Genomic DNA, 23,585 nt, shown 5'->3' with positions numbered 1-23,585 from the left:
TTGGCCATTAGATACTAAATATTACAATAATATTTTAATACTGCCCTTAATGGTCAATCTACTAACTACTCCAAGCTTATCCCAAGATTTTACAAATTTGTTAGGACACAGACATGATAAGACTGTCTGCAATTCGATCCTTAGTTGGAAAATATTGCAACATCATCATTCCATCTTCTACAAGTTGTCTTATGAAATAACAATGAATTTGAGTTTGGTCTCCTTTTAAACTTTTAGAAGCATCTTCAGCCAAATCACTACTGTTTTCATGACATGGGACTTCATTTTTCTGTCATCTAGATGTTGATCGAAGTTATCATCGAGAAATTCTTTTGGGACAATCACCTACTTGGGAGACTCCATGCTCAAGTTCCTCCCCCTTGAGGTGGAGCCAATGGAAGCTGAACACCAAAATCCTTTCAATTAAATGGTCACTCTTCAGCAATCTTGATATCAAAAGAGAGCTAGGACCCAAAGTCCTCATCAATCGGTACATCCTTGCTGAAGGTCAAACAGTTAGTGTCAACATCAATCAGCTAATTGGCTTTATAATTTTTACTATTAGTGTCAAAATCAATCAGCTAATAGGCTTTATAATTTTTACTATTCCTTATATAAAAATGAATTTTTTACTCTTAGGGTCTAACTTGGTTCTCTTTGCATCTAGAATACAAAAATGCAATGGAACCAAAGACTCCAATTATTCATTTCCAGTTTTCCAACGATCTGCTTCTGAAACAGGACCTAATAGTAATAAACTTAGTTACCCAATTCTCCCCTTGGCCTTTCAAACCAGGCGAATTCTGAACCGGCTATTGGTCCTGGTCCTGGTTCCCTTTTGGGTTCCACTTCTGTTCAAATCCAAGTAGGTTGGTTCCTCCAGGTCGAACCTAGGTCAAACCATGATTGAGCCAAGGCAGACCCAAATAGACCGAGTGCAAACCAAGTACAGTTCTATTGGGCACATTCTATAATTTAGTGCAGAAAATAATTATTACAGAACTTGAATAAAGATTTTTAAATTACAAAACAAAATTTGCTAAAGTTCAAATATTTATTACATCAAATTAAACTAGCCCTTAAGATTTCTTGTAATGAACTTTTTATATCCAACTGCTGATAATGGCCCCTGCCCGAATAATTGGAAGCTCTGTAAAGTGAGAAATCATATCTGAAACATTAAATAACATCTTCAACAGGTGAAGGCAGTTGCAAGCTGCTTACATAACATTTTTCAAATAAGATGTTAATTACAAATAAACAAGCTCTTTGTACAATTAAAAAGAAATAAGCATTGCAGGAATGTTATTAGTGCAATTGATCTCAATAATGTTGACAATGTTTGTGAACGAACTGATGCCTAAGAAGAAGAAGAAGAAGATGATGATGATGATGATGATGAAGATTTAGATAATGCATTAGATGATTGAAACTTAGCATAAAGTTCTAATTGTTGAAAGTCTAAAGAACTCGATATTATTTTAATATTTTGGTGTTGATAATAGATATGATGCTAAGATTGCAAGTTTATAGTGTTTTTGGTGTTTTTAGGATACTATGTAGCATTCTAGTCTTCATTCATTTTTCTAGGTTATATATATATAACCTGTTTTTATACTAACAAACTCAAACAAACCCACACCTCATATCAAGATTTTGCCATACCAGCAAACCGGCTTGAACCCGAACTCAAACCGGTAACTTATATAATAAATAATAATTCTAAAATATAAAAATAAATTAATTGATTATAATATAAAAAGAATATAATCATAATACAATATTGAAATTATATTATAAAATAACACAGTTTAATATACAAGATAAATAATAATAAATTATATAAGAAACAACTTAGATAAATAAATAATGATAATTTAGTTACAATATATACAAGAGTATATTATTACTATAGCGGCTTTAGTATTGGCAACTAATTTATTGATTGAATATAAGGATTATTGGAGCCCTTAAAGATTGGGATATCATTACAAACACTCTATAACCATAACATTATACGAGCTTTGAAATATTGAATTGTTTAGCAAAGCATATTGAGAAAGCCATGTTAAAAAAGGCAATATCTCTTAAAGGACCCCGATCTATCAAATAAAGAATACCTATGTTAACAAAGCAGGGGTCATTGATTAAATAGTTACATGAGATTGTTTGACCAACAATAAGAAGAAAATGGAATTAATAATATATGTCGTAAATATGTTATCGCCAATCCTTCTCTACATCGCTAATGATCATGGAATAATTATAATGAAGACATAATAGTTGAAATGAGGACTATCATATCAAAATTATTGACATTGCGTTGTAGATCAACATCCATAGTCATGAACCCAATTTGGACAATGATACCAATCACTAGTCTTGTAGTGCCTACCCCTAGTTTACTTTTTAGTTATTTTTGCCAAACTCTTTTAGGCCAGTTTATGTTTATGCTTGATGATTAGTAACATTATTTTCCAGATTATTGGATATTGTTTTCATACTCAATTGATTATATGATGAGACTAATTTCGTACTAGTTACTTCATGTATGCATGATTATACTTTGATGATGATTATTTACAGTGATTCTAATTATTTAATGATGTTAGTTAGATGGATTATTTATAAATGTTTTCTATGGATACTTACCCCATACTGCATGTGTATGGTGTGTGTGCATATTTTCTTTATGTATGACATTTCTGATGTGGTTAAGGAAGGGAGTCGTAGCACCTGCTAGTCAGAATCTACACGATGCACCACTTCCTGCCATTGCCTGTTTAATTTAGAATATATGTGTTTGTACATGCGTGGATTTTATGCAGATTACAGGTTCTGGGTATCGACTTCCCTGAATTGCCCGGATGAGTGTACCCTATCGCAATATCTCAATGGTAAGAGAGAGGAGATAAATTCTTGAGTCATCCTAACCTTAAAACCAATTGTCCTAGAAATTAGGACAAGTATCTGTGATGATTAACTTTACGAATTTGTCATATGACGTAAATTCGTGATTATAACCCTTGAGTTTGATCTTGTATGTTGTATTTTATGATGGGTTTTCATATTTCGTCTTATAGGTCTTTGGTATTTTTCTGTTAATTAAGTCAAATTAAATGAATATTTAATGATTTAATTTAATGGAAAATTATAAAGATAATTTCAATATTTAATTATATATAATTAATTGAGAAATTAATTAAATTAAAGAATTAAATTTAAAGAGAAAATTATAGTTCTAATTATAGAACGTAATAATATTTATTTAATTTAATAATAATATATTTAGGAGATCATTTTTAAATAAATGCTAAATATTATTATTACTTAATAAATATTTTTATCAAAAAATGTTTCAAAAATTAATTAAAGAGAGAAATTAATTTAATAAAGATATTTTAAATTGCAAAAAGTGTGCATGAATATCCAAAAAAAGTAATAAAATATTAAAAAAGAATGTGATAAACAAGTTCTCTCGTGTGATTGCACAACCAGTGCCCCAAATTTAGGGGAGTACTCCTTATCAGAGATTGAGAGTTCATTTTGCAAGGACTAGAATTTTGGAGGAAGGATTTTCAGAAAGAAGGGTTTCAGAGGAAAGAGGATTTTCTCACATTCTTCGTACGGTTGCGTATTAGCATCAAATTCAGGTAGAATCTAGTGTTTTATTCGCACAATGAATTATGTTCTTCGAAATTCCTGTCCACATCGTGTTTGTTAAATATGTTTTCCAAATTTCATTTATAATGAATCTTTCATTGTGAATCTACTGGTATTCATATCGAATTCTATCTATATATGAGGATTGGAAAGAAATTAGAATCCCAAGTTCTGTAAATTAAAAAGTTGATAATCTAATCGGGAAGGGTTTTGAAAAGAAATCAAAATTTTAGAATATAAATTTGACTAGTTTATCAGATTTTCCCTATCAGAGTATTTTCATAAATTTATTTAAAAATATATATTAAAAATGATTTACGGAAATGCTTATTTTGTTTTATTTTAAAAAAATAAAATACATATTATAGGGGGGGGAATTTTAAATATTAAAAAAATCAAACAAAATAAGAGTGGGTGCAGAGCCACCAAACCCCACACCCCACCCCTGCTTGCGGCCATTAAAGGTTGCGTGCAGCAGGCCTTACTGCTGCCTGCAGCCGCAAGGTTTGCGGGTTAGCGAGCCTTTAAAAATGGTGTTTTTTTTTAATAATTGTTTTTTTTTTAATTTTATTTATTTATTTTTAATTTAATTTATTTAAAGTTTAATTTATGTTATATTTAGTTTATTTAAATTAAAATTTAAGTTTTAGATATTTAAAATTTAATTTAGTTAAATTGTAATTAATTAAAACTTAATTTTTAATAGGTTTTATTAATATGTTGATTAATAATTTTCTTAAATTATTAAAATATAATAATTCATTTTAGGGTTTTATTGAAATAATTGTTATAAACAATTAATTTAATTAATTTAGTTATTAATTAATAAATTGTTGATAGAATGTTATAAAGAAATTGATTATGGGAATTTTCTATTTAAAATTTAATAATATTAAATAATTGCCAACTAATTATTTAATAATTATTATTTAAAATTTAAGATCTTTATAGAGATAATGTTCATTTTGTGAGTTTATGGTAATGAGGTATTCATATTTAAATGTGAAAATGGGTTAAGTTATACGGGGAATATAGTTAACATCAGACCAAAAACGTACAATGAAATGGAAACTTAAACCTTACTATGAACTCAAATTGTGTCTTCAAAATCAAACAAAACTATGAACTACACTGTTTGTTATGTGTTTTCTTGTATGTCGGAATTGGGGGTTAACTAGAGTGTTGACCAGTCCTAAGGTGTTTACCAAAGGCCGGGAAGTATTGTTTTGGTGATTACATATGGTGTTATGTTTTGATTTATCATTTATGTGTACCTTCTTAGATCATACCTGTTAGGATGATCATATCAGTAATGTTGAACTTTGACCAAGTGATTTTTGTACGTGTCAGTTGCTTGTTTAGAGAACTGATGTATGGGTTTTGGTCTTTTGAAATCTTTTTTGCTTTGCTAAGCTTAGGGTAGGTTATCTGTATATTAAGTTGGGAAGTGGCTTGCAATGGAGGTCGAAGCCCTAAAGAGGCTGACGGGTAACCCATTGTAAGTTGGTTAATAAGTGAAAACACTACACTAAATGAGAGTAAAATGAACCTAATAAGACTCTTTGTCTTTCCTTGCCCATGCCTCGAGTGCTAGTACAGACTAGGGTGGGAGTAGAGAGAACGCTTGGTTGCGACCATGCATCGTTAGTATGCCTTGTCAATATGAAAGGATACTAGTGCCACATAGAGTCACTAGGGGGCCAAAGGATTAAAAGACTAGCCGAGTAACCCTAGAGTTGGCTCGTGCGATGACACTTGCCCACTAGCATTATAGATTCCCTACGTGTCTTGTAGCTTCTGGGTTTAGAAGTCATTTTATCTTCGAACCTTTGAGTTAGATTACTTTTAGGGTTTTCCTTGACCTAGATATTACTTTTGATTTTTGGGATTGTTATCCTGTTTGGGACTTGAGACTATCTCCTCAACGCGGTGGGAGTGGACCTTTTTGGGTTACCACGAGGTCGGTGGTAGCGCTTTTTACTTTTAAAATTGAGATTTGTCTGTTGATGTCGTGGCTGGAGTTCCTTGTTTTGCATTTCCTTTCATTCTATCTTTGTGTATTATGATGGATGGTTATATCTATATGATGGATGGTTTTACTTATTGTATTGTATTTTGTTTCATGGATCCTAAAAGGATGATATATTCTTTCAGCCTTTAATACCCTATGAAATGTACAGTGGATGATTGTGCATTCCGATTATTGCCAAGTGGCATTCAAAACAAATGTTTATTATTTAAATGGATTTGAACTTGTAGTTAATCTTTAATGTGGATGTGTTGTTTATTGTATTTAGTATTATTTAAATTTAAATGTGCTTCAATGTCTTGGGATCCTTAAGGAATGTAATATGTTATTTGTTGCTTATGTATGATTGTATGTTATTGCTTCCACTATTTTATAATTCAAATTGTTGTATATGTTACGTTTTTTTTTTTTTTAATGTTTGGCAAACATAGTAAAACTTTAGGTTAGTTCTTTTGGATCCCTTCGCAGGGCGTTACAAATCTCTAGTGCAAACATCCAATACTTCCACAAAAAGACGATAATCTCCTTATACAAAATAAATTTGTGCCTTGATATGATGCTCAAAAGTTTCTGACAAGACTGGACCTTTATATCTGCTGCAGTTAAGAGGGCAATTAATAAAACATGAGAATCATGTAACAAATACACAGATCACAACTTATCGGTAGTAAGTATCTACATATGTGATGTATATTAGCTGCCCATAGGTTGTAATTTGTTTATTTTAACAAGGTGCAATCTGTTGTAGTTTTTGAAGGATTGCAGCTCTCCATCCACCATATATTTTAAGGAGTATCAAAGCAACATTTCGGGATCATCAATTGTTTTCTTATCATAGATTCAGCTTGATTGGATCATTTGAGCATGTTGCTACATGCAAGTCTGACTGCATATGCTTAAGGATAGTAATCAGGAAGAAAATCCCCATCTTTGCAGACTTCTAAAGACAAACCAAGCACAGCAAATTATATTACCACTGTAACAGCTGAATAGAAAAAGTGCTGATCAGCTCCACACAATTTCTATCCGAGATAGTAAAGATTTCTCTATCTTAATGCAGATCTGAATATCCTAGATACCCATCGCATCCCATCATTCGTAATAAATATATAGTGATTAAAGTTATTCATCGACAAGAGACATAGCATCAAAAACCCCATAATATAAGTAGTACTCGTTGGACAATGTTACAGAGGATTCTTTGGAAAGGAGCTTTCTTGTAATTTTGATTGTGAATCATTAGTCCTAATTCTTAGGAACTAACATAGGGCGACATTACAGTCTCCTCCCAAACCAAGCTTCCTCTAGGGTCTTTCTCCTTCACTGCCTACGTTGAAGATGTATTGAGCAGATAAATTGCACTGTAAACTGTCTTAGTACAAAATTTCTTGGGAATACTCCTATACCCCAACATAAGGTGGATCATCTTGGTAATTTTACAGTTCCTCTCAACTACCCCATTCTGCCATGGGGTATAGAGTATTGTGTATGCTTCTTGATTCTGTGTTTAGCAAAAGAGTTAGTGAGTTTGTTTGAACAGAATTCACTTCCATAAATAGTCACATCCTAACTCTTTCTCTAGTAGAATCAGAACTTCTAAAATTCCTTAAACACATGATTTTGATTTCAAGAAAAACACCCACATTTCCCTGCTGAAATCATCAATAAAAGAAAAAAGAAAATACTTGACACCAATGACCAATGTCCTATTCATTGATCCACATATGTTTACATGAACCAACTGTAGAACTCAAGACTCTCCAAGCCAATCTGTCTAAGAAATGAGTTTTGTTCTGCTTTACTACCTGGCAAGTTCCATAAACACATTTTATCTACTCTTAAATGTGAGGTAATCCCTCTACAAATTTCTTGAGCTAACTAAAGAGGTATGTTAAGTTTAGATGACCATTCCACTAATGTCATAGTGAATTGATAAATGCACTCTTGGCTGTCAAGGCAAGCTCCTGAACCTTTCCAGTAACAACAAATACACCAACACAAATGTCATAGTGAATTGATAAATGCACTCTTGGCTGTCAAGGCAAGCTCCTGAACCTTTCCAGTAACAACAAATACACCAACACAAACCATGATCTTCAATACCAGCAGCGATGTTTTTCTTAGATTCCTTGCCAGTGATATATCATTTTCATTTGCCAAATATGAAATCCAAATTGGGACAATACTGCATTATCTGACTCACAGAGCAAACTGAGTTCTATTCCCCACACAAAGTAGAGAATTTGAAGAATAAGATTTTTCCTCTATATTATCTGTACATTTCCTCTACCACAACAATGGACTCCCCACTACCACAAAAGATCATTGAATCTGAGCAAGTCATGTACACCATGAACCAATCTTTCCTATGGGTAAAATGTCTAAGATGCTCCAGAATCAATGTACCGCACAAAAGACTTGGACATATCTGATACTCATTTGGGCATGAAGCATAGAATGATGATTCCTGGTCCTTGACTGAATTGAAGGCCCCACCCCAAGACACTGACGAGGGGTGCTACTCCTCAACCCTAATAGGGGCACCATCCCCAATTCCCCGCAAGAGGCATTATCCTCAAGACCACCATTGAGCTCATTTAATTTGCCAAGTACTTTCCAAGTCCAAGTTTGCAAGCTATGCTTTGAGGTTTGCCTATAGGTCTCTGTTACAATATTATCATCCAATTGGGCAATCTTCTTAAATGTTGCTTGATGCTTGCTTGTTTTCCTTGTCATCTAGAAGACAATTTCGCTTTTGGGGTGCTGATATAGTTATTGTACAGTACCTATGGTTAAGTTTCAACAATATTTTTAAAGACCCATATGATGATGCCTGGTTAACAATGGTTGATTGTTGATACTTCACATTATTGATTCAGAATTTTAATATTAAATACATATCATCACATTTGAGTTTGACTAATTAGCATTGCATTTTTATGGTGTTTTTTGTTTACTATACAAGTGGTATTCTTAACTTAATTACTGCCGCTAATATGTATATGTACCTGATTTTTATATGTTTTTGCATGGATAAACCCAAGTAAAAACTAACCTCAAATATACTTCTAACCAGACATGCAACAGCCGAACCTGAACCAGTACCAAGACCAATAACCTAAAATAAAATTATGAAGTAAAAACGTTTAAAAATTAAAAATTATAAAAATTATATATAGAGAGAACATTAAAAATTACTAACCTTATTTTTAAATGTATATGTATGTGTGTGAAAAACGTTTTTAGCTATACATCATTAAAAAATTTAAATAAATAAAAAATATATTTTTTAATGTATATGTATGTGTGTGTGTGTGCGCGCGCGTGTTTGAATATATATAGTTTATAATTTTTGTATGTTTTTACTTCTTTGTACATGTCCAAACGCACTAGATTTCTTTAAAAATTCCATAGTATTGAGTCTATTGACATACCATACCCAATTCCATTTCAGAAACATAGTTTATATGTATCTAAATATTGATGTGTGAAGGAATCTCATGCAGTAGAATGAATGTTTTATAAAATGATAATTCGTGTGGGACTTGAACAAAGTGAGAAAAGAACAATATATGATTATCACAGTCTATGACAGTTAATACACTATAAGACAAGTACATAGAGAAATATGAGTGGAATAATCCTAACATACAGACTCTCATGAGCCAATTTCAAAGAATACAACCTTAATCTAGCTGCATCAAATAGGGATAATTCCAACATTGGAATTTAAGCACTTCTCTAAAATGGCGAATAGAGTAACACAATTTTTAAATAATTAAATGATGAAAAATAAAGAAAGCTCGCCCAGTTGGAGAAAATTCTTTAATGAAAGTAATTTGAAGTTTTGAACAAGGGATTCATGAGGAAGTAACTGAACCAGAATCCATACCTAATCCAAATTTCCACCAAAATTTCATGAGAAACTAGGAAGCAAAAAAAAAAAAAAAACACTTGATTATTTTGTTTAACTAATGGTAATTCCTTCACCATTTGCTTGTAATAAAGTAATTTTAGCCCTTGAAAGTTGAGGCCTCCAACCCTCACATTCCATAACCAATATTCATTTTTGAAACCAGTTTTCAAAACTTTAATTCACCATAAGCAAGTCTAAAAAGGGAAAAATTTGTTCTGTGGCTTACAAATTATTGCTACTATCTAATTGCTCTAATTTTTGTCACAGATAGCTCATAGCACATTCATTGTTTTAAAAAATAGAAGATCATCCATTCTTAATGAGTTCCAATGCTCAACAAATTATAAGCTGATTCAGGGACACATAAAACATCATTAATAAACCTTACCTCACTATGTGTCTTGTCTTGACTGCAATTGTGCATCTACCTGTAACTTCAACCTTCTCATCATCTACAAGACATGCTTGAGTTTTAAAGAACTTGTCCATCTTTACAACAATATTCATATTTCCTATCATGTGACCGCTACAAACACTACTCAAGTCATACATTTTCAGAGACTTCTTTTGTTCTTTTGCGATATTACATGCAAGAACAATTTTTTTAGTTATTTTTCTTCAAAACAATTGCATGTTGTCTATTCTTTTCCAACAATTGCATGCATAACGACTAATTTTTTTGCAGTAATCACGCCACACTTTTTATTTATCACTGTTTTGATTATCTCTTTCATTGTTGCCAACTTGCCACTACTTCCTCACTTGCACATCCTTTTCCTCTCAACTTTCCTCTTCCCTTGCAGATTGTCTCTTTTGATCATTTTCTCCTATTCTTGAGTTATTTAGCTAGCTTTAAAGAGATTGTTCAACAGATTTTTCAATTGGCCTATTCATCCTTTGCCTATGAGTTTATAATCACGAGAAATCGTATCAATGAAGGAAACATCTCAAAAGTGTTTATACGATCTTCTGAAGTGGCTGTGTCTGTGATTACTTTAAGTCTTACAGCTATCAGTTAGATCTGAGCCATAAGTTACTCTGCAGGAAATTTGGAGGTTGTTTTAAAATCCGTTAAAAACTATTATAAAACTGCCCTTATTACTACTATGTACGAAGAAGGCCCTACATAGTACCGATAGAAAATTGAACCTTTCACACTTATTTCCTTTTTTAATTAAATAAATGCCTTATTGAAGTATCAAATGGTATACCCTTACAATCCAATGCTGGTGTAGCAGCATGTGAAAGTTGTTCTTACTTTGAATTTGGTTCATAGTGCTCTTTCTACCCCTTGTAACCATTATTTGAGCGAAGCTCACAAGAAAGTTTCCAACACTTGTCATCCCATTGTCCTAATTTATAGTAAGAGAAATATTGTTAGTTCTACAAAGTCTCAAATCATTTTTCTAGTTTTCTTCTTTGATAGTGTTTTGACCTTTCTCTCCCCTTTGTTTAGGAGTACAACTCTCTCTATATTTTCTAGAGAACATTTAATCCTTAGTGGTACTTGGTTTGCACAATATTTTACAATGGTTACTTCTTCCACATCTAGTGAAAGGAACAAGAAATCTACATTCTTGTGCAGTATTCCTGTCCCTTTGCAAACATCACAGAAGACGAAATCTTTACCTTCTTAAGTTTGACTAGTGATGTATTTTTTCAATGCAAAACCAACTCTTTCTATGTCTCCACAGAATCTGAATATATTTCATCTCACCTATGTATTTGATGCAATATCTCTCAAATTCCACACATAAAGCTCATACTCGTAAGTCTGTACATAAAGTTAGCTTACTCATTCTCTCCAACATACTTCATACCTACACTCTTAAAGGTTTGATTGTTCTCTACAAATCTGCTGAACTGTACCTGATATATCTTTTCACTTGACGCTATAATCTTTACTCCAAATCAAATATAAAGTATTTTCTAAATCAAGTAAAGATTTTCAAGCATTGTGCTATCATGTTTGCTCCAGGTCTTTAATGAAGTCCGATATAATCAGCTCAAAATATGACTGGGATTTGCATCAGTATGCTCTTATGATTCATTCATATATATTGAAAGAATATACATCTGAATTGTCTTCCATAATATTCTGTTCTAGATTCAATGCAGCTCTGGTCTGATTTGAATGTTATTGCATAGTTTTTTTCTTACTCAAGAACATCCCAACTTAACTCCTATTTATATCTCTTCATTTGCTAAAGGAAGTGATTTGTTGAAGGAGATTGGCCAACATCTTTTTGTCACATATTGAATGTATTATAGCCCTTTATCTTTATAATGTGTCAGCATTAAGTTAATTCTCTTTACTCAGTCAATCCCTTTAAGTAGTTCTTTCCTCTCCCTTAATCAAGATCTCTATATCTAATGATTCATCAATTCTGCAATGGCCTTCCTGGGCAAGAACAATATAGGAAAACTCCTGTATAATCTGAATTTGCTTTGTAGTCACTACCATCTTTGATGTCATAATTATTCTTGATATTATGCTCCTCAAGCAAACAAGGCCACATCTGCAATCTCTTACAGCTTGGTTGCAACCATTTCAAACAAGAATTTAGCATCTTCACTTGTTGCAGCAACAACTGCTGTACTGAGATCATATTCTGAAAACATAGATAACTGTTGAAGGACCTTTTGTCTATTTTCCCTCCTTGGTCCAATTACAATGAACTCAAGTTATTGTTCAATATCATCAAGGATAACAATACTTAATGGAGACTTGAAAGCATCCTCAAATAACCTTTAATATAATTGCACAGTTACTGCTCTCTCTGGGTTCAATCATTGTTTCCCTGATACTACTTTCACAAAAGAAAAGTCATTGCCAATGCTAACATCGCTGACATGGCAGTCTTACCACTGCCTGATGGACCTTCAGAAAAACAAGTTTTCAGAGGACTTCCTTTGCTCCACTCAACTTGTTCCACTAATAACATCACCCCTTTCATATAATTTGTGTCTATTTGTTAATGTTTGGTAGCTTCAGTCGGTTAAACCTATAAATATACATATATAAGTGTGATATATATATGTGTGTGTGTGTGTGTGTGTGTATATTAATTATATATTTAATATATGAGATATTATACATATTTGTTATTGTATAATTATAATGGATAGACATGTCTCATGAGGAGACATGTCTCTCCATGTATCATTTGAAATACATATAAGAGGAGATTGATGCATTTGAAAAGCAGATACCTTATAGGCAATGCAATAGCGATCTGAAAACATCAACACTATTACCACATTCAATTGATCCGTTCAATTTGCATCACTAAAGTTCATCTGGAACTGCTCCAAATGTTGGCTTTATTTCTTGCAGTGCATTTATCTTATGACATTAATGACAACCTTTTGCTTCTTCACATCAATGACAACTACAATATTCCAACAAAAATGAGGGAGTAAATTCACCAGGGGTCATTTCTCAGGTGCAAGTTTGAATGTGTAACTGCAATTTCATGCCATGTTTCATGATAATGTTTTTCCCTATGTTTAAGAAATGACTGTAATCTGAGACTTGGCTTATCTACACCACTACATCTGGATCTATAACATAACAATAGCTAAGCATTTAAAGTCAACCTCAAATCCTTAAGAAAACTGTAGAGTCTAGCTTCTAAGAACAAAAGCCTTTTTCTAAGACAAAAGCTAACTTGATCAATAATTTAAACATTGTCATGAAAACCATGCATACTCTAGAGTCTTCTGTGTGTTCTGTACAAACCAGAATAAACCACACACATGGATGCAAATCATAAGAAAACTTTTGACAAAAACAACAAATATAAGATATGATCAGTCAATCACCCTATACATCAAAAGATTATATAGCTAAACAATACTAACATGAGCATAATCAGATTCATTGCAAAAGCAAACAGTCTCTTGACAACTTACAATTCCTGTTGGTCGAGGACTGCTAGCAATTTGAGTTTGCTGATACTTCAAAATGGTCCAGTCAAAAACGTTATCAAACTTAAAATCTGCATTGCAAGGTACAGCGATTGAATATAAGAAAGACTGCTGCATATCTTGATGAAAAGTGTGCAACTGTTGAACAAAATCTGAAAATGTTTTGCTTAAATGGTATACTCTCAATTAAGCATCTAGTTGCTATATGCTGTTAGTTTTGTCTTGGAATAAAAGCTTCAATGGAAAGATAAAACTGAAGCTGACTGCTGAATAAATTATTATTACTTTCTCGCACGAACAAGTCTCGAAACATTCTCTTCAAGTACGCATAATCGGGCTTATCTTCAAAGCGCAATGAGCGGCAGTAATGGAAAAATGATGCAAATTCTGATGGATATGAACGACACAGGACCTTCCAAAAGATGCAATAATAACCATTAGCAAATGTATCACAGACTTGAACAGGAAGATGCAAAGTACACATGATAGTTACCTCAATTGAAGTGCTGACTTTCTTTTCACTAATTTTGTCATACTTTTGCTTTTTAGTCCCTGCTCTCAACCCCTGCCATGGAAGGCTAATGTGGACAACACAACAGATATTTTTATCAACAAAAAAAACTACAGAAGATCGACAGGGTAAGAAAGTCACAAAAATCTTTTTTTTTTGTTGTTTAAAAAAGTAACAAACCTTCCTCTTAAAAAGTACATAAGCACATAGCCCAAGGATTCAAGATCATCTCTCCTGCTTTGTTCTGAATATAGCATATCCATAAACAGTTTAGAGTGTGCAGCATGTCATTGTAATTTAACAAAAAATGGAGAATGATGTATGCAAAAGCAAGTTCATACATTATGTCCAGTAATAAGGCATTATAAGAGAAACTGGTCCTTGGTAGCAATTCAAAGAAATATTTACTCACCTACTCCAAGATGTGTATTGATACTAGCATATCGAGCAGTCCCTGTAAGATTTTTGTTTTCCCTGCAGAAAAGATCTCGATAGCTGATTAGACTCTAAGAGGTACAATGAATTTGTAACTAGTGTTTGGATATATTTAAAACTTTAGCTGTTGTTCACTCTTAGCATTTAATTTTTACTATTTTATACGATAGTGACCAATAGGATCACTTGCAAAAAGCTACCAAGTCAAACTACAACTGTTTGTCACCTTTAATAATAACAAAAATTACACACCTGTAAGGAATATGCCTGTGGGAAGTTGGATCTCGATACTTTTTGGCAAGCCCAAAGTCTATAACATATACCTGCAAAGGTGAAACAATTAGCCTAGGTTAACTTGTGAAAATAATCATTTGTATCAAATATCCTAATATTTATAGGTATACCATTCTTGGCATTTACAGTCAAATGCTGTTGTATAAAGTCTAGAGGGGTTTCCCAAATAAAAGACCTTATTATAGTTGATTCAAGATGCATGCACCCATTTAATAATTTTCCTTAGATTTTAGTATGCCAAAATGGGTTAAAGTACAGGATTTAACACCTTACAAACAGCTTACAAATATTTATTTACAGATGGGAAATACTAACTGCAGATGCACAATCAAAAACATTGATTATTTCAACTAGGGTTATGAACATCAAATTAAACATAAGGTATATTTAGTCTTTTGATGAAGTGCAACCATAGGAGAGTTATGATAAGGGGTTATATTAGGGTTCCTTAATTATAAATCCTCTATTCTAAGCCCAAGAACCAGTAACCATCATTTTTGGCCTCATGTGGCTCTTCATCCATATGAAAGGGTGTGTTGTCCCTACCATGGGTCAGTATACTGAGAGGGGGGGGTGAATCAGTATACTCACCGATTTCAACTTTTTACCTCAAATCACACTTCTCACTTATCTATGGAAGCAAAAAACACATAATATGAGAATAGGAACACATAACATAGTATTTATCTCGTGGAAACCCAACTAAAGTAAAAACCACGGTGTGTGAGTCGATCCTCACAAGCTTGCACTTTTCTGAAGTACACCTGGTCAAGAGCTTATCCCTGTTAGAAAATTACGACATTGCAAGGTGCCACCTTGTTAATGGATTTAGATAAGTCTTGCTAAAGTCTTGCAATCTTATTTCCACCCTCGACGAGATTTGATGTTGTGAAGATTAGTAAACAACAAAAAATGCTCTAACAATTTAGCTACTAAACTAAGTTTGATATAGATGCTTCTTCAGCTCTCTTGACCAATCTTGTGTGCTTGGCTTTCATAGCTTATGCACACGATACACCTTATGATGTTTGGCTTCACTCTCCTCTTCTCAGCGCAATCACTATTTGAAGATGACCTTTCTCTAATCACTCTCCTTCAATCTATGAGATTCCACTTGAGCTCGGCTTGAAGATGACCTTTACTCTTCCAACTTCATTTTCTTTTACTTGTCAAGTTATGGCATGTCTGTACATGAGACACGGGTGCCATGTGTTCTCGATGACTTGCTATTGTTGGAAATGACTTGAATTCTTTCAAGTATTTCTTGATCCATTCCCCCATCACCATTAAATGTGACATTGAGTGCACTCTTTACCCTCTACATGACCAGACAGTCAGGGGTTTCTTGCTTCATGTTGATCTTGCCGACCTCATTAATTCAACTCATTGTTCTGTTTGGTTGTCCGTTTGCTTTGCATTCTTCTGCTTATGCGGACTTCACTTATCATGTTTTGTCTAAGTGGATCACCATTTGTTATCACCTCTTCTAGGCTTCAACATCTTCTCGACTCAAATTACCCTTGTGAGTTAGAGTCACACATATGTATGTGTTGCCAATCAATGGCAAGACCTTTGATGGCTAAGTCTACCAATTTGTCTACCAGTCAGTCTTCAAGACACTTAGGTCAACAATCTCCCCATTTGGCATTAATTACAACACTTAGTCGTTTTAGCATTCTCTGTTTGTATGGGTTCTTTGCTTTCCTTCTTTCATTGTCTCCTCCTGAGATAATGCATTTCATTCTTTGATCATCTGTAGCTCCTTTGCTCCTCTCAACTTCTCCCCCTTTGACAACAATGCCAAAGGCGACCATCTTTTCTTGCCTATTGCTCTCTTGACTGCTCCCCCTATGGAGTAGTCCCTTGTTCTCATCAATCCAGTTTTAGCCTACTTTGTTACTTGATCATGGATTGATGCCTACCTGATCGGGCTTAGTTCAAGTTGGATAGGGGTTGACCCCTAACCTTTCTCTTAGATACTCGAAAGTATCCTTTTGAAGAGGCTTTGGAAAGATATCAACCAATTGCTCCTTAGTTGGTACATATTCCAGCCTGACCTCTTTTGCTTGCACTTGTTCCCTCAGAAAATGATATTTGATGGATATGTGTTGTCTTTAAGTGCATAACTAGTTTTTGGATATATTGATTGCACTAGTGTTATCACAGTTGATAACTACCGGTTCCTACATTTTCTTCTGAACTCCTTCAAGCAATTGTTTGATCCAAACAACCTGAGTGCAATTCATTACTATAGCAACATATTTTGCTTTTGTTGTTGACTGTGATATGCAGTTATGCTTCTTGCTGGTCTAGGCAACCAATCTTCTTCCAAGAAAGAATGCACCTCCAATTGTGCTCTTCCTTTCATCTATGTTTCCCGCCCAGTTAGCATTTGTGAAGACACTGAGTTCAAAATTACCTTTGCGAGGATACCATAGACCATATTCTTCAACACCCTTTAGATACTAAAGATTCTACATCTATCGGTTAGTCTTCAAGACACTTAGGTCAACTGGGTGTGCCTTAGAAAATATGGGAGAATCAAATAGAAGCAGAAAAATATTACAACAGATAATGTCATGCTTCATTGTACAAGTTTAATCTCCTAAGTTACAGGAAATCTCCTTCAACAACTCCTAAATATATTGAGTTGTTTTGAATATTTAATACATTCACACCACTTCTACAATAACCTATTTAACAAAATAACAAACCTACCATGTTGTTCTTTTATGCATCCGGTGATGCAATATTCCCAACAATGAGTTTGTAATCCATTAATCCTCTAGCCTAGGCTCAAGAGTTGATAACCATCCATCTTGGCATCATGTGGCTTGTATCATCCATATGAGAGGGTGTACCTAATGAGAGGTCCATAATCCATTAATTCTTTACCCTAGGCTCAAGAGCTAATAATCAACCCTCTTGGCATCATGTGGCTCTTGCCATCCATATGAGTGGCTATGCCTAGTGAGATGTCCAAACTCCAATCAATAGGTGTAGGAGCCAATAACCATCTCTCTTTCGCTTCATGTCACTCTTTCTATCCATATGAGGTGGTGTACCTAATGAGGTATTCATTATCCATTAATCCTCTTCCCTAGGCCCAAGAGCCAATAACCATCTCTCTTGGCCACATGTGGCTCTTGTCATCCATATGAGGGGGTGTACCTAGTGAGGTGTCCACAATTCATTGATACTCTACCCTAGGCCCCAGAGCTAATAATCATCGGTCTTGGCCTCATGTGGTTCTTGCCAGCTATTTCAGTGGGTGTACCTAGTGAGCAATCCTTGGGAGAATAAATTATTAATCTAACAATTCACAACAGAAATACAATGTTAGATATGTTAAGTGTTGAGATCATATGGATCGTTTTCTACAAATGTAATAACACTTCCATTGTCTTGGTGTGTTCCAAATGCGGATTGGAAGACATAAATATGAGAGGAGACATGTCTCTATGGTTAATCATCAGTAGATAATAATAATATATTAACAATAATATAAATAACCATATATATGAATATTTTTCTAAATGATGATTTACCACCAACAATGTATCTCATGATTGAATCAATCCAACTAAAGATACAAACTTAACACTTCCTCTTAGCTAGGAAGGATTGTTATAGAACACATTATGCTCTCAATAATATGAAGAGATATCATCTCAGTATGATATTTCTGGAATGGCATATTTAAGGATATCAACATATATCCATCAACTTAGATGTTATCTTTCAATATAATCCAAAGTATGTTTCAACAAGAAATATCAATCATATGATATTCATCATACTTATATTCTTTTGGTATGTGCACTGGCATCAAATCCTTGATGTCTACCAAAAGAATATGTTATATCCTAGTAGGATGAGTTATCTGATTTCTGACACTTCTGGACAACAACTTAATTAAGTCAATCAGATAACTAGTAATCAACATGTCATGAACTCTATCATGACAAGTATCATGATCTTCGGCACTCCGAGACAGCAAGTTAATGTAGTATGATCATGATATGTTCGTTATCATGACTACCAACCACTCTGGGACAGCAACTTAATAGGTCAAGCTATTGATAAGATTGTCACCTTACAATAGTAACCCTTCATATATATATATATATATATATATATATATATATATATATATCAATGAAAGATAGTCACCTTTCATGACATAATCCACATATGCAAAATAGTAACCACCATGAACCAAGTAAGAGGATGGAACAAGAGCTTTCATCTCAACTTCTCTCTCACAGAGAAGAAAGCATTACAAGGAATTTCACTTAGAACTTCTCCCTCATAGAGAAGATATCGTTCAGAAGGGATTGCACCTCAAAATTCTCCCTCTGAACAATGATCCTAGGAAGTCAAGTCCTGTAGTTACTCCCTTAGAGGCTCTCTTCACCCAAGGATGCCTATGAAACTCCCTCTAAATCTGATATCAATCTTCCAACTTTCTAGTGATAAGTCATTACTTCCTCATGATGTCCATAGGAGTAGGCCCATCAAAATCAAGTAGTCACACACATATATTTCTAGACCACCTCTGAGTATCAATCTTCTAAGCTCCTGTGTTGCCTTGAAGAAGTGTCAGCCTCACTCTTAATATAGAATAATACTCATCTCACATAGTCCTAATCATTGAGGATATTTTTCCTCCAAAAAAACTCATAGATCAAGTCCTGCACTAATGCCTTGGCAGCATACCTAATGCACCATTCTTCTCTTCTTGCAAGAGCATCCTTGGAGACCAAAGAATGGAACAAGAGTACATCAAGGCACATGACACTTATTATTCATACATATAAGCAAGAGACTATAATAAACAAATAAGTGTAATACTCAAAGATAATAAATCCTCATCTATACATCAACATTGTTGATATAAATGCTTCAATGAAGGTCCATATGCATCAAATCAGAAAATGCCTCCAATGGGAATGAAACATTGGTTGAGGTAATTATTCAGCCCCCCACAATGTAAAATTCCCACATACTTCATTTTATAGAATTATCAATCAATTTAAACCGTCAAATGGTCTAGTTCAATACCTTTGAAAAGAACATCACTTCCATTTATAGATGAGTATCCATAATTATATCCCTATGTTTATATTCCCTTAGCGGTGAAGCACATTGAAACACATATTTGTTCTATATTATTATTTGATGGAAATCCTCGTGACTGGCGTAATTTCTTTATGTCTAGTATAAAATATCATGCCAACATGACTTGAATGAATATAGTCTTGGCTCTTTCTTACATCCCCCCTCATCTTTCATAGCATACTCCTCTTAATCCTCTTCTTGATGGCACGTAGTTCTAACCTAATTCAAATCCATTGCTTTTAACCATCTCTTAATAACCAGCAGTCCAGATTCCTTACTAATTCTCCACAAACTCCACTAGTGTAGGGTGTGAACATACTGTGCATCGATTCCCAATGGTTATGAGTATCACTTGGTCATCTTATAATTATCACAAACATGATCTAAAGCTAATATCATAAAAGGGATTCCACTATAAACAGTATATCAGGTCTTATTTTACAATCAATGTTTCTTCCCCTTGGTCACAGGTTATTTTACAATCACCTTTATATGTCGCAACCATGTATTAAATCTGATCATTGTATTTAGCTCCACATATGCCCCTTCCTATCAAACAGTTACAACTCTCCTACATCCAATGGTTATATCCTTTTGTTCATAAGAGAGCAGACCTCTTTAATATTCTCTCACTGTTATTTCATTTCCTCACTGAATAGAATAATATATTTTCTTTTATATTTCTTCTTCCTTCTTATAATTCTGTTGCGTGTGTCAGACCAATAGACTTCATTGTATGCACTGATTGAATGACCTCAATCTCCTTATTTATATGGAATCTTTGAATGGTTACATTCATTTTGAATCAAAGAACATACCAATTCCTTAAAGGGATCATATCTGTTCATAACAACTATCATTGTTTAGTCTGTCACTACGCCTTTCTCTATCTTTAATCATATCTTTTACAGTATGACTTAGTGGTTATTCTCTCTTGTACCTATACAATATATCTCCCAACATATTGGTATTAATGACTAGTCACATACATTATCTTTATCTTTGCTGGTAATCTCCTTTCATCATATTGATACTAATCTCATCGATTTGGTCATATGTATCAATCTTTTTGCAAGTCTGATATCTACAATGCCTCTCTTGTACTTTGATTTGATCATTCGTTGTTTCATCCTGCTTAATCGACTGCTTGGAGTCTCGTTCTTCCATTGATGCCTTCTGACACCCACAAACTTCTGTAGTCCGTGAATCGTCTGTAATTTCCAACACTTATCGGCTTCAAATATTTCTACTGAGCTCGGACCTCTGACATTCAGCATTGTAACCAATGACAGTTGAAAATTTTTAGACTTAAGATTAGAAAGTCTTATTATTTTTATCGGGTTGCCAACACCTGATTCTTGAAAACTGTTAAAACATAAGTGCTCCTTCTGTCGTTACTGTCAATTCTTGGCATTCATTATGAAATCGAATCAATGGGCATATTTGGTGTGCGCATCTGTGACGATGCCTCCTTATCTTTTTTGTGATCTCTTATTTATGCAGGTAACACCATAAACAGCATTCTTCTTCTTTCCATCGCGGCCTGTTTGTTCATAGACATCTGACTATGATAATCATGCCTCCTCTATCTAAGAGCTAAAGGATAACACTCATATAATATACACCTCCTGTATACATGATATTCCCTCTGTTATCATTGGCTATCTCAGATTGCAGCAGATAGCATTTATTTATTATATAGCTGACTATAATTCCTTAGTTTGATGACTGTGTCAAAGACTATATGTGCACTGACTAATATCTGCTATCTATATTGCCAAGTCATTTCAATATCGATGATTGGCAGGACTGAATTTACCTCCTAACCCTGGTTCAATTCTTTTCCCTTTGACTTCCTTCATTGTTTTTTTTTCTCCTCCTCCCTTTTTTTTATTACAAAAGTTTTTCTCCTTATAAAATAAGTTGCTTCTTTACATTTGCAGTTTGGTTCCGAGTCTCTATGCTAATATAATTGATTCTCATTCTTGATGCTCTCTCTCATCTTGGTCCTCCCACGTGTATTTTAATACTTCCATGAAGAGAGGCGTCCCTTAGGGAGTTGCTGCTCCCTCAGCAAGGATCGTTCCTCTTCATGCTTCCCTCATTTCTGGACTGTAGTAACTATCTATCACATGCTGTGATAATGATCACTGTTTAGTATATTGTCGTTTCCATTGATATCACTGTCTCATTGAATGATTGTTGTTGTCTCTTATATTCTTCCATCCAGCTGGAGGGGTGTGTATTTTCCTTAAGGTTGCCACCCTTAGGATGAAGAGTGTCCTTTCTTAACCTAATCGCTGCCTTTCCAAACTAATCAATGCTTTTGATAAGGTTTGCGTCCCTTTGGATAGATCAGTCCCACTGCTTGATTGATGTATTCCCCTATTTATCTGACTAATCTTTATCCTGTATCTTTTGTAAGGTCTGATCTGATCTTGTTCCTTATATTTGGATATTTATGAGAAATACTGTCTTACACCTTCTTCCCCACTCATTAATTTGGTATCATTGCTTTTATGATTTATTGCTACTTATAACTGCTCTTATCTGTCCTGCTAATTGGGTCAATCCACTGCTGTTTGATGAATCTATTCTTTTTATCTGATTAATCCTCTCCCTATGTCCCACTGCTGATTGATTATCTTCTGCCCTCTATATCTTCCAATGTGAGAGTCACACCACTTCCTTGTGTCTGCCCCTTTGCAATAGTCACAACCTTTTGCAGTTACTACCCTTCAAAAGAATCGCAACCCTTCATCATGTCTGCCCTTTGAGTGACTCACAACCTTTCATAATAGCCACCCTTTGGAAGAGTCACAACTCTTCATCATTTCTGCCCTTCAAGAGAATCACAACCTTCCATAATTACCACCCTTTGGAACAGTCACAGCCCTCCATCATTTTTGCTCTTTGAGAGAATCTCAACTTTTCATAATTACCAACCTTTGGAAGAGTCACAACCCTTCATTATTTCCACCCTTTGAGAGAGTCACAACCTTCACAATGACTTCCCTTTGGAAGAGTCACATCCCTCTATCATTTCTTTCATTATTACCACCATTAGAAAGAGTCAAAACCCTTCTTCATTTCTGCCCTTCGAGAGAGACGCAACCTTTCATACTTACAACCATTTGAAAGAGTTAAACTGTTAAACCCATCATTGGTGATTCCCTTTACAAGTCACTTCCTTCTTTTCTTCTTGTTCTTTTCTTCTTCCGTAAATCCTTCTTTTATTCGTATGCTCCCTCTTTCTTCCTTCCTTCATATCCTTTTTCTAATAAACTCTCTCCTCCTATTTATAAATTATGTTGAGGGAGTCACAACTCTTCATTACATATCTCTTGACCTTTCATTAAACTTAATTATCTTGTAATAATATTTTATTTTATTTTATTATTTTTATTTATTTGATTTTATATTTTAATTTTATTATTAGTATCTATTAATTATTATTAAATCTGATTTCAGCAAGGGGACATTAAAGATTAAAGTTTTAAATATTATAAATATATTTATTTATTATCATATATTTTTTCTTAGATACCAATTCTCTGCTGCTGCTGCCAGATGCTGAAGCGGATGTGTTCGGATGCGTGGAGGCTTTTGAGTTCCACCCAAATGTGCCTCCACAAGCATCCACAAGCCCGGAATGAGCTTCCTAGGTGCATCAGGCAGCATCCGAG

The 23,585-nt window shown here is 34.0% G+C and overlaps 1 protein-coding gene across 1 annotated transcript in view; it reads right to left on the bottom strand.

The window, feature by feature from the left end:
- The window catches only part of LOC149550124 (serine/threonine protein kinase HRR25-like), a 58,185-nt gene that overhangs the window by 11,716 nt on the left and 22,884 nt on the right, over positions 1 to 23,585 (bottom strand). Inside the window, exons 6-11 of the mRNA XM_089793249.1 lie at positions 14,737 to 14,807; positions 14,462 to 14,523; positions 14,230 to 14,293; positions 14,032 to 14,116; positions 13,824 to 13,950; positions 13,524 to 13,609 (exon numbers count right to left, since the gene is read on the bottom strand). Of these exons, the coding sequence (XP_089649375.1) occupies positions 13,524 to 13,609; positions 13,824 to 13,950; positions 14,032 to 14,116; positions 14,230 to 14,293; positions 14,462 to 14,523; positions 14,737 to 14,807 (495 nt within the window). The remainder of the gene's footprint in view (positions 1 to 13,523; positions 13,610 to 13,823; positions 13,951 to 14,031; positions 14,117 to 14,229; positions 14,294 to 14,461; positions 14,524 to 14,736; positions 14,808 to 23,585) is intronic.

The sequence above is a fragment of the Cupressus sempervirens genome, chromosome 7 (genome assembly GCF_028749045.1).
Source record: "Cupressus sempervirens isolate cs-2001-9-10 chromosome 7, ASM2874904v1, whole genome shotgun sequence".
In the NCBI taxonomy this organism is placed as follows: domain Eukaryota; kingdom Viridiplantae; phylum Streptophyta; class Pinopsida; order Cupressales; family Cupressaceae; genus Cupressus; species Cupressus sempervirens.
This window is presented reverse-complemented; position numbering and strand designations above follow the sequence as displayed.